At 48.7% G+C, this 11,952-nt stretch overlaps 1 protein-coding gene across 2 annotated transcripts in view; it reads right to left on the reverse strand.

The window, feature by feature from the left end:
• Positions 1-6: 6 nt before the first annotated feature.
• Gfra1 (GDNF family receptor alpha 1) overlaps positions 7-11,952 on the reverse strand; it is a 193,968-nt gene continuing 182,022 nt past the window's right edge. For both annotated transcript variants that reach the window (XM_055591547.1, XM_055591546.1), the window contains 2 exons: positions 2,290-2,343; positions 7-1,471 (listed from right to left, as the gene is read on the reverse strand). In XM_055591547.1, coding sequence (XP_055447522.1) covers positions 1,322-1,471; positions 2,290-2,343 — 204 coding nt within the window. In that variant the 3' untranslated portion in view covers positions 7-1,321. The remainder of the gene's footprint in view (positions 1,472-2,289; positions 2,344-11,952) is intronic.

Below are 11,952 nucleotides of genomic sequence, written 5' to 3' on the forward strand. Positions count from 1 at the left end.
TTTTTTTTTTTTTCCTGGATTGTCCATCATGAAGGTCCTAGAACCAGATACAGAAGATGCTTGATGACCTCAAAACCAAAGTGTGCTATGTGGTGCTGCAGTCAGGAACAAAGACACTGTCTCCTGGCAGGGGTCAACTTTGAAAGAGAAGGCAGCACATCTCCATCTCATCCCTGTGCCAGTCCAAAGCAACGCTGCCTCTGCCAGACAACATGAAAATAAAATCAGGCCCGGGACTGTGTCATTTGCCAAGTGGAGCCATCAAACAGTGACACCCTCTACCAGTACAACCTGTTCCATACATGTATACAGCCATACAAGACATGGGCTGGCTGCTCTGCCTCCTCCTCCCTGTCCACAGAACTGTAACTCAGCTTTCTGCTAAGGCATAGGGCTCCTTGGGACCAGCTTTTGAGAACCATATCCATGAAGTTAGTGCTGGAGCTAGGACTACTGAGGAGAGGAGAACACATGGCATGTATTGAAGCATCAGTTAAAAATGAGGACAGATTTGTTACTTCCAAAATGTAGAAAGCCAGTATCTGGAATCACTGAAGGGTAAAGTAACCCCTTCTCTCCATGTAGCCTCATAAGCGTGAAAAGCATTAGGAGTTGCTGCGCTTCAGCATGTCTCGCTCTTGTTAGTTTAAGGGCTTCTCACTCAGGCAAAGCTCAGTCAACCATCAGGTGCTGTGTGAGGGCCACACCCACTCTCCTGTACTGGACTAAATGACCAGTTCTCCATTTAGGTGTAACCAGGGATTTTCTGTTCTGCTGGAAAGCACAAAACTGTGTGTGGTACATAAACACTCCATGGAGAACACATAGAAAGGTGAACAACAGGACAAGACACAGTCCACAGAGTCCACTCCTGAGGCCAACCTTCACCTGTCATCCACATTAGGCTGCAGTCATGTCATCAGGATTCAAAGCCATTACATAATATGTGGAGGAAGCTTTATCAATCGCATCTCCTGCTCTAGCCAGTGGAGAGAACAGGGTTTAAGCTGTTAAAATCATCATCTCCATCACCATCACCATCAAAAACATAACCTCGGCTTGCTTCACAGTCCCATGTACAAATGGTCCCCTTGAGCCACCCCACGCCCCAGAGCCTTCTGAGTTTGGAATTAGCCCTGCAGCAACTGTTCCACAGAAGCCCCTAAGGGTCACAAGAAGCTTTCTTAAAAACAGAAGAGTTCCAGTTGGATGAAACCGAGCTTTTAAGACTGGATTTTCAGATATACAAGAGGACAGGAAACAGATTACTTGTTTTTCTTTTCTTTCTCTTTTGTCTCTTCATATTGTTTTCTGAATGCAGCTACGATGTTTCTGCCAATGATAGAGATAACAGGGTGGCCAGAGCGGTAACCACCAGCAGTGCACCCTGGCCGCAGCTGGGAGGAGCAGCCATTGATTTTGTGGTTATGTGGCTGGACGCTCCAGCGAGACCATCCTTTTCGTAATCATGCTGTAAAAAAGAACGTTTTCATTATCAGCCACAGCATGTACCCACTCCATCAGGTTGTATTTTACCCATGCCCTCTACTCGCTTCCTCTCTCCCTAATGGCCAGCTCCTCGCAAAAAGCTGACCTGAGCTTTAACCACTGAGCTTAAGCTGGCTAACTTTTGGTTTCATGAGGACCTGAAGTTGGGTAAGAAGTGGATCCTTTAGATCAACAGCTGGCCGATGCTTGAAGCACTCCTTCACACTTCCTTTCTGATGGGAAAAGTCTAAGCCTGGGGGGTTAATGTTTAAGCCTCTATGTCTTTCCCTATGTCGCCCAACAATGACAATCTACTGGCTTCTTTCTGGCTCTTCCCATTAGGTGAAGGTACAGAAGAAGCATCTGGGGATGTGTATGGAGAGGCAGCTGGATCACAAAGAATGTCAGGGACAGACAGTCGCCAGAGCCTTTCCCCGAGTCCCTAGCCAACCCCACAGAAGATTTCATGTGAGGTCAAAGGAGCTGCAGATTAGGGTCCCTGTATCAGGAGGCAGAATCACTTTAAGTAACTGATTTCAGAGTCTCAGCAGGGAACAATGGACTTAGAGCAGAGGCTAGCTTTCTGGTAAAGATCACTAGTTGTGCATTTAGTTCTAACTTCGCACTGAATCTTAGTTCTGCACCTTGCTGCAAAGGCAGGTCAACACGGAGGCTGATGAGACTCTTTCTGTATCCAAGACCTTATTGGTATTCAGATATTACATATTATATACCCAGAGCCAAAAGTCTATGTCCTTATAAAGGTAAAATAACAACAACAACAAAAAAAAAATCACTTACATCAGAAAGACAGAGATGTGTATTGCCCGACACATTGGATTTCAGCTTCTGTGCCTGGAGAGAGACAAAGGTGAGAAAAGCTCTCAGACATAATAGGGAAGAGTAATTAATTATAATCCATTAATCAACAGTCTAGGGCAGAGTGAGATGATAAATACAGGAGCCACGACTGTGAGCCTGTGTGTAATTTACAACATTCAAGTGCCTACCTAATAAAGAGGTAGCAGGTAAGGTTAATTTTAATTATATATTTTATTTAACCAACTGTATTATCATTTGAACATGAAATCAATATAAGAAATTAATGAGATATTTGGCGTTCTTTCTTCCCAGCTCTGTGACTGTCCTATTTCAGAGCTCAGTAGCTGCCTGTCACGAGTAGCTGTCTCAGGGACAGCACAGTCAGGGCTGGGACAGTGAAGAGAGAGCTTTGATGTGGCAACTCATTTATCTTTCTGAGTGTTAATTTGAGGAAAGTGCTTTTTGCTTTAAAAAAAATAGACACATCCACGTATTAGTAATATGGGGACTCCTGGAAACCCTCTTCTTTGCTTATTTGCCAACCCCCAGGCAAGAAACGGCAAGGAGCTTTCAACATTCCCTAACACTGGGCCTGGGGCAGAGGAGCTGAAAGGACCCAGTTCCTGGGCTCATGGGGTTCCCTGTTTCCTGGCAAACAGTTCCACAGAGGGTTTGTTAAAGCATACTGCAGAGCCTCCGGGACCCGTGTCCTCCAGGAGTCATACAGCACTACAGACCCTATGGCAGCCTGAGTCAGAATGGCCCCGTGGTCTCATGCCTTTGAACGTTTGCTTCCCATCCGGTGAACTGTCAGGAAGGACTTGTTGCGGGAGGTGTGCCAGTGGGGTAGGTTTCAAAAGCCCACACCAGACAACTCTCTGTCTGTCTCTCTCTGCCTGCCTGTCTAAGTCTGTGGATCAGGACACGAAGTTTTCAGCTACTGCTCCAGTGTCACACCCACCCGCATGCTGCCATGCTCCCTGCCATGAGGATCCCGGACTAACTTTCCAAAACTGTAGCCAAGCCCCCAAGTAAATGCTTCCTTTTCTAAGTTGCTTTGGTCACGTCTCTTCACAGCAATGCAACAGTAACTGAGACAAATCCCAAAACAGGAACTCAAACACTGCCCCCCCCCAGGCAGCTGCTAGAGCACTGAGCACTGAAAGCCTTAAGCTCTCTTCCTCTTAGTTGGACCAACTCCCCCATTGGGCTTATGCTTGGTGGCAGGGGTGCTTCCATCACTCAGACAAAGTGCAAAGAACAGACCTTGAAAACTACCCACTCAGTACAACACTCATACTACAAACAGACAATTCAAGCCCAGAGACATTAAACGGCTGATGTGCCTATAGAGCCAGGATGCAACCAAGACTGCAGTGGATGAAAATATGCTCTTTCCTGGATCACAGACTTCTTCAGTCTTCGTCCTCCCCCAAATCCACACAGGAACTCTTCCCGTGATTCCCACCCTTAGCCCGAACAGCAGCGGCCCCTGACACCAATGGGAACCTGTTTGACGAGAAGGCAAACCCTGGTAAAGAGGCAACACCTGAGATTCAGGCGGTGCCTGGGCAACCGGCTCTGAGGGCAACCAGCTCTGAGGGCTGCCTGTGTGCTGTGAGCTGCTGTGACTCCCCAAAGACGCACGAGGCTAAGATGGCAGCACGCACACCCAAAGAGTAATGTGTTGACCATAATGCCACTGGGAAAGCATCATAATCTTTACCTATATTTGCATATGCCAGCCGTGAATATGAAATGGGAACCTTTAAGCAGGCTTCAAGAACAAGACACTGTGAAGCACCCGGGCTGTTCAAAGGTCACTAAATGTTATGTATAAGAAGATCAGAGGGGAAATTGGAAGCGGAATTGAACTTACTCAAAAGCCTCCTTTTAATCTATAATAATGGCACACCTGATCCACTGCTCGGCTGCCTAGAGAATAACTCGTAAAGCATCAGGTTTCATTTCTTGTCAAGTTTGGAAGTGTTTCCAGACACCCAAATGGTCCTAACACATTCCATTCTGATTTTCTTCACTAGGACATAGATAAAAGAGACAGACAATCCATTTTCTGACTGGTCTGGGGAGGCAGTGGACCCCTGGGCTGTGATACATTGTGGCTTCAAGCCGTTTCTGCAGCCTGGTCACGGCAAAGCAGCCTCTCTGTGGACACTGGCCTCCACGAGCTCGCAGCAGGGTGTCTCTCTCACCCAACTCGCACCTGTGAGCCTGGATTTGCTCAGCATACTTGTAATCTGTGATCCTGTCACTGTGGAGCCAGGGACAACCTTAGGACAATGTTTCCATGGTTAGGTGATTATGACAGGCCTTCCAGTAGCTAACCAGAAAGGGCTGCTATCTTTCTAGCTGTTTTCATGGGCTTCTCCACATGAATACACACCTGTGCCCCATCACTGAGGGCTTCACACCAAGTAAAGTGTTTATAAGCCAGCACTCAGGGAGGCAGAAGCAGGTGGATTGATGTGAGTCTGAGGCCAGCCTGGTCTACAGAGTGAGTACAGGACAGCCAAGGCTACACAGAGAAATTCTGTCTCAAAAAACAAAACAAAACAAAACAAAAAAATGTTTATAAGCTCTCCAACAGGTCACCATGTCCTTAAATATCTGTCAGCTCACGTGTCACCCAAAGAACAGCTGCTGTGATTATTTACTGGCTGAAAAATGCACTTAGAACACCCCACATCTGGAGCATCTATGGGCTCCTGCTCCCCTAAGTAGCACCTCTACCAGTTAGCTTGTAGCCTGGAGGACCATCCTGGAGCCTAACTACACAAAATGCTTAATACAAGTGAGAATGTGGTGCCCTACCCAGAGAGGCTTCCCGTGGTAGCCTTCCCAGGGCCAGCACTAAGGCCAAGGCAGGTCTCAGCCCTGCTGCCAGGAAGCACTTGACAAGCTTCCTGTTGAGGGCTCTGGTACTGGGGCTGTCACTGCCAGCGTAGGATAATGCAGTGATCCTGCAGGCGCCCCCAAACCTATCGGGGGACACTGTAAGTTATGCGGTATTAAAGAAAAGGTGAAGGCAGATGGCACTTGGACAGCAAAATTAAAGGCCTGCTCACAGGTGTGAGGTATTTTAAGCCCCCCTCCCTCCAAACCCATGATGAGATGCACGCCAAAGGATCCAGGCCTACCCTGGAATTAACTACAGGCCAAACGTCTAGTTACCCTGTCCACAGGTGATGAGCAGCAGAAGGGCAGAACTGGCCCCACAGGTGATGAGCAGGCAGGCAGGGGAGGGGCAAAACTGACCGCACAGCTGTGCCCAGTGGCTGGTGGCACGGTTAGGAGTCTTGTACTCAACATGAATCCCAGTGACTACTGAGGATCAGAAACAGCCCACTGCAGTCCCAGAATCTCTGTTAAGAGAAGACGGGTCTTAAAGCCCACTGTGTAAGCCAAGGGACTTGTTTCACTGCTGGAAACTGAGATGGAAGCAAGGAAATTAAAAAGAACACCCTACACACACACACACACACACACACACACACACACAACTTCTGAGACTTTGAAGAGAGAAAAATGAGCTTGAAAGTGGGAAACAGCTGTCATCACCAATGCACGAACAAGCAAGGCCAAGGGCTCCATAAAGACAGCACTGGCACAGGGTGCGGGAGGAGGGGCCCTGTGGCACCCTGCTACCCGATGACGGGGCATGCATCACCTGACTCAGAGCTCAGGCCGCCCACACCTACATGGACCCTGACCCAGTAGTCACAGGCTTCAAAATAGGGTATGTCTTTAAAAACTGTTTTTCTAAGGGTTAATTTGAACAATTTTTACAGTAGGCTGAAAATTTCTGAATTATTTAGTGTCTTCTGGGAAAGCGTATCCTATCAGCTCACTCCTAGTCCCGTGGTTTGGGTGAAGACTCCCAACTGCTTTGTAGAAAAGGTCCACAGAATACGTCCCTTGCAGCTTTCATCTCCAGGACAAACTGGGTGAACACAGGCTCTGAACGCCTTCCTGACATTCTAGAAAGCTGCAGACACCTGCCCTTAGAATCTCCACAAGCTTGTCCCTCCACAGCTGTGACAAAACCGTCCCCGGTGGTGATGAGTAAGTCCAGGCATGTCACATAATAGAATTTCCAGGGCCCTGCAACTGGGAGGCCAGACCTCAGCAGTCCCTGGCAGCAGAGGGTTAATAAATGCATTAGGTGCTGTTGACCTCTGGCACCTGGAGTCAGAGTGGCCTCTCTGCCCTTTACCTCAGGCGTCCGTCGGCATTTGGAGAGCCAGTCTTGGCGGTGGCAGCACTCTACCGTGGAGTACACAGGCACACGCGTGATTCATGGCTGGCAGTGGAGTCCCCTCCTGCTTCTGCCCACAGCAGGCTCCGCAGGACTTTGGGGACAGCTCAGGTTTGTGAGCAGCAGGCCTGGTCTGTTTATGGAACTGGAGACTTAAAAGTGCACCCATGCAGAGCCTGGCCTTTGCTGCCCCAGGACTTCATTTCTGTGGGGAAGCCAGTGTTTAATCTTGGGTTTTTAGGAAGCTGTCAGCCAGCAGGGCATGGAACATTTCTCTGTTCTCCTCCATGCAGGAGAAAGCCGTTCGTGCTCTGCTCTAACTCCAGGAAATAAACCAGAAGAAACCACCCTACCCAACAGCAACAGACTGTCCAGGCTACAGCCAAACAGTCATAATTAATGTGCTCTGGTTCTTCTCTCTCTTGCTTTCCTGATTAGAGTTTTGCTATATTAGGAGCCTGTGTGCTTAATGACAGAACACAAGCAATAAACAGAGAAATCGCAGGCTATAAAACACAATCAACTTTGCTCTCACTCAGTACCTGGCTGCATGTATCGCAGTTGTCAATACCAGCTCCTTAGCATGGGAGCCTCCTCTACAGCACCAACGGGACTCTGGCTGGGGAGACGTTCTGAGAGATCTTTCTCGAGTGTCCAGAAGTGAAAGCCTAGGACTTGAAGCCACTTCTCAGTTTAAATATGCGTATTGGACGTTCTCTTGTGAGACCAAACAGAGGGAGGGAGGTGTGCGCCTGACCCCAGAGGAAGCCGCAGGGTGACCGGCTACACAGGCCCTATTTCCTCACGGTACGCGAATTGCAGATTCACCTGACGATGGGCATTCATGTTCATACTTGTTAGGAGTCTACCGTGTAAATGACCTGCATCTACCCATATCAACTTCTGCACGTAGAAAGGAAACAGAAGGAAGAAGCTGCCTTTGGGGAGTCCGGCGAAGTTGCGAATTGCAGTGTTCTCCAGCCTTTCACAGTCTGCGGCTCAGCAGACTTCTGCTTCTGACTTCTGGGAGAACTGGAGAGGTTTTTTCATTACCAATCTGGTCACAAGCGGTTAGCCAGCCTTCCTGACATCTCTCTGCTGTCTATTCTGAGACTTACCTTCCCAAAAACTTGGTAAAAAACTGCTTGTAGCCACTGGCTTGAATAATTTGCAGTGCGGTCGGCTTTGCAAAGCAAGTGAACACATAAATACGGCTGCCTGGAGCCCTCCGGGCCATTTGTCTTCTGGAGCCTGTGCTTATTAGCAGGGAGGGGACCCACTTCTCCACTCTGTCAGGAAGAGGAAGGGACTGGGAACATGCCCCAGAAGGGTTAGCCAAAGCCATGCTTAGCAGTCCCACCATGGAGCCTGCGTGTGACCCTGACGTCCTCCTGTCCCAGAACGTGTATCACTGTTGCCTGAGCCTCCGCCACGGCCTCTGACCATGAGACACACTTAGAAGGCTAAAGGCCCTTCCTCAGCGAGGGCCCTGAAGACCCAGCATGGGCCCTGTAGACCCAGGGTGGCAGGCTCTACCAGCTGGGCAAGCCATGCCTGGTCAAAGGGCTGGGTGACAAAAGTCAATGAAGGTGACTTCCTTTCCAGGAGCTGGACTGACTCAGACTCCAGGAGGACCCTGTGTAGTTGAAGCTCCCAACAATGCATCCTGGAGATCTAAAAGTTAGTCAGACTTGTGTGGGGCCTCACAGCCTTCAAGGCAACGGGGAAACAATCTAGGAGGAGTCTTGTGTTTTCTCATGTATTCAGCTAGTTTGTCTGAAATCAATTATTCCTTATTGTGGTTCTGTTCATCTACAAGTTACTGAAATAAGTTACATAAACAGCATTCTCATAAACAAACTGAGAGCAAGCACACTTGGCCCTGGAAGCCTACATTTCCGCCAGGGAGGGCAATGGACAAGGGAGCTGGGGCACTAGCATGCAGACCAGAACAAGCTTGGACCTTCAGTGGGCTTTGCACATGACTATGTCTAGGAAAAGGTAGGCTGGTTTCTCAGAGGGTTACGTGAAAGTCAGTTAAGACAGCTTCTACCATAGTTTGGTACTTGGTCCAGGCACTGGCTTATCGGGTTGGGAAACGCATGCGTGTATACATGCGTGTATACATGCGTGTGCGCGTAGGCATGTGTGCATCCCTGTGTGCAAGTAGCAGACATCAGGTGAGTCACCTTCTAGCTTACTTTTCAGCAGAGTTTCTCGCTGAGCCCAGAGACCAGCAGTTCAGCTGGACTGGTGGCCCAGAAAGCTCTGGGGATGGCCGGTCTCTGACCTCCACTGCTGAGGTTACAGAGACAGGCCGCTGGCTGGCTTTTATATGGGCACTGGGGATTAAGACTCAGGCCCTCGCGTGGGTGTGACGTGCATGACCGCTGAGCCATCTCTCAAGCTCCACGACATTCTTTGAAAGCTGCTGTTGACATGGCCTTATCCTCTCAGTGGTCTCTAGACAGTCTTGGATTGAGACAGGATATTATTATTAGAATAGAACAATAGAAAATGTAAACTCTGAGGTTAATTTAGCTTCCATGAGTATTACATGAGAGAGAAGTAGTTCATGGTCATCCTTAGATTTTAAAAATGGATGCCACAAAAGATACATGAAACAGACATATATCCAGGAAGACGTCAACACTCCCTGTTAGCTAGCCATCCCTCGGTGTCACCATCAGCCTCCTGTACATGCAAGGATGCTCGAAGCCCACCGCTGTAATTCAACACCGGCGGCAGCATGGCAAGAAGCCGTGTGTGGCTGTGGCTGAAGCTCACCAGGGCGCTGCAGCTGGCTCCCTCTTGTTTTATAAGCCCACACAGCCATCTTTGTCTGTTTTGCTCTTCCCCATGTTGTGGTAAACACGGGTTGCAAAATACACAACGCAACTTCGTGCTTTTATTCATGGTTAGCTTGCTTGATTAGTAAGATATTCAGACAAGAAGCAATTACAAGCTGTAGTTTGAAAATTATGCCCAATTAACAATGATGCTAAACAATGTGTGAAAGACACTTTGGTTCGGGGTCTGCTTGGGGAGGAGGGGCATTCTGTAGTGCAAACACTGCCACAATGGCTCAAGGCAAGAAGGAGGGACAGCTCGGTTGCAGAACATCTATTTTCTAAGCATGTGGTTGGCAAAGATTCGTAGCTCTCCCCCATGAGAAGTGCGTGTGGCATGGCTCACCGATGCTCACCCTAACATCATCAGAAGGTATCTACTGAGTGCCTCACTCTCTGGTGAATTGCGTGCACACCCACAATGACCTATGACTTATGGTGCTAATGATGGTTTGATATAATTTTTAAAAAATTAAAACAGCATCTACTGTCTCAACACAAAACAGGCAGAAACTTTTGTTCATACTGCTTAGAAGATAGAGCAAGTTAGTGATACAAAATAAATGATAAAGTAAATCAAATTTTAATTTTTTGAAAGTGTGCACTTGGCAGAGAAAAATATTGCAGAAAATACAGGAAAATCAAGTGGCCTGAAAGCGACAGCGACTGCAGCTGTTCCTCCTGCTACAGCCTCCACTGGCGTCTGTTCCTCCTGCTACAACCTCCACTGGCGTCTGTTCCTCCTGCTACAACCCTCCACTGGCGTCTGTTCCTCCTGCTACAACCTCCACTGGCGTCCACCTCACTTTACCAACTCTGTTGTGCGTGCGTGGCTCCCTTTTGTGCAGGTTGGACACGGGGGTTCAGAGGAGCTGTTTTTACAGAAATCTGAGCACACTTTCTCAGACCTTGACACCCGTAAACATTGGCTCCTGATCTGAACCCTACTATCAGTTCACATATTCCTTACTTGAAAGTTCCAAAAGAAGTCGATGTTCTGAGGTTTACTATGGGGGCAATTACTACAGGGGCAGCAGTGATTAGGGCCCCACATCCAACATGACAGAGCTAACTCAGACAGGAACAGGGCCGAGAGGACCTCCCAATCCTCAATCCCAATACTAGGAACAATGCTTGCTAACAGGGCTGCTGTGAGAAGCCGAAGGTCAGCTCAGACCGAGTGGCTTTTGTTCTCTTAAGGGTCTATGATGTAACCGCCCTGCACCATCTCTGGGGTCCCTGGAATTCTAGCAGTGGGCAGAAAGACAACCATTTGGGAGGGAAAACTCCCTCAGCATCTGTCAGTGTCCGATTTCTTATTTTCCCCTATAGATAGCATCCTCCATAATATGGCTCCTGTAGGGCCTGAAATAAGAGAGGCAATGGGGGGGAGCAGAGGTTCAGAGCAGATTTCTCCATAGTGAGTCCCATGGTTCCAGTGCTGTGGAGCCTATTATCCAAGGAGGCTCGGTTGGTTGGAAGTCCTAAGGATAAAAGGTCAGTAGGGAATTGAAGAAATTAGATTTATTTATAGTATGTGACTAAGTGTACTCAGAGGTTTTCTCGTAGGTTTCCCGCAACAAGAGAGCATATTTATATCCAAGATAGGGCAGACATCCTATTCCTTTTTATTAAGCGTGTTTATTACCCAGCAATTGGGTTAAGCAATTGTCCAAGGCCGCATTACGGGCCTTCGGATGAGCTTGGCCACGCTGCTCTCGGGAACCTAGGCAGGTGACTCAAGGCTCCTTCCTGAATGTGGTGACATGGAAGTGAGTCTTCAGACCCCATCTCAGTTTTTGAGACAGGTGGTTTTTAAGCCCGCTAGGGAGAAGATGCAGTGCCCAGGTGAGCACAAACACGAGCTTTAACCCAAGCCACTTCTGCAGGGAACGGACGGCTTTAAAAGGCTCAGGTTTACTTTCCAGAGGAATCTTGGTGTCCTATCTGCACAGGTCCTCCTGTCTCACGGTCCACGAGGGTCACCCAGGAACAGAAAACTGTGATAGGACATCCTGCCTGCAGCCGGAGGGTTGTCATCAGTTTAATGACCCTCCAAGGCAGCAGGGCTTTCGGGCTCCCCAGGAGAGCGGACAAATCAGAGCATCCCGGAGATTAGAGGACTCTTCACAGTCTGTGGGGCACCCCAATTTCCCTGCAGTCCGTCAGCATCATCCCCCAGAGCAACTCCAGCACGCCGTCACCTGGAGGGCCGACATCTCTGTCATGTCTGCGTGAGCCTCTGCCCATCCTCAGCACACCTGCTGCTGCATTTGGTTGCTTTAGAGAGATCGGCTTTAAACGCGTTACCGGCCGTTTCAAGAGTACTCACTGCTCTTCCAGAGGATCTGAACTAACAGCCTGACAGCCACACGGAAGCTCACAACCACCTGTAAACTCCAGTACCTGGAGATCATACCCCCACCGGCAAAGCATGCACACGGTACACAGGCACACACTCAGGCAGAAAACACACACACACACACACACACACACACACACACACACACACACACA

This window comes from Psammomys obesus, unplaced genomic scaffold (assembly GCF_907164565.1).
Source record: "Psammomys obesus unplaced genomic scaffold, mPsaObe1.curated_primary_1811, whole genome shotgun sequence".
NCBI classification, from domain to species: domain Eukaryota; kingdom Metazoa; phylum Chordata; class Mammalia; order Rodentia; family Muridae; genus Psammomys; species Psammomys obesus.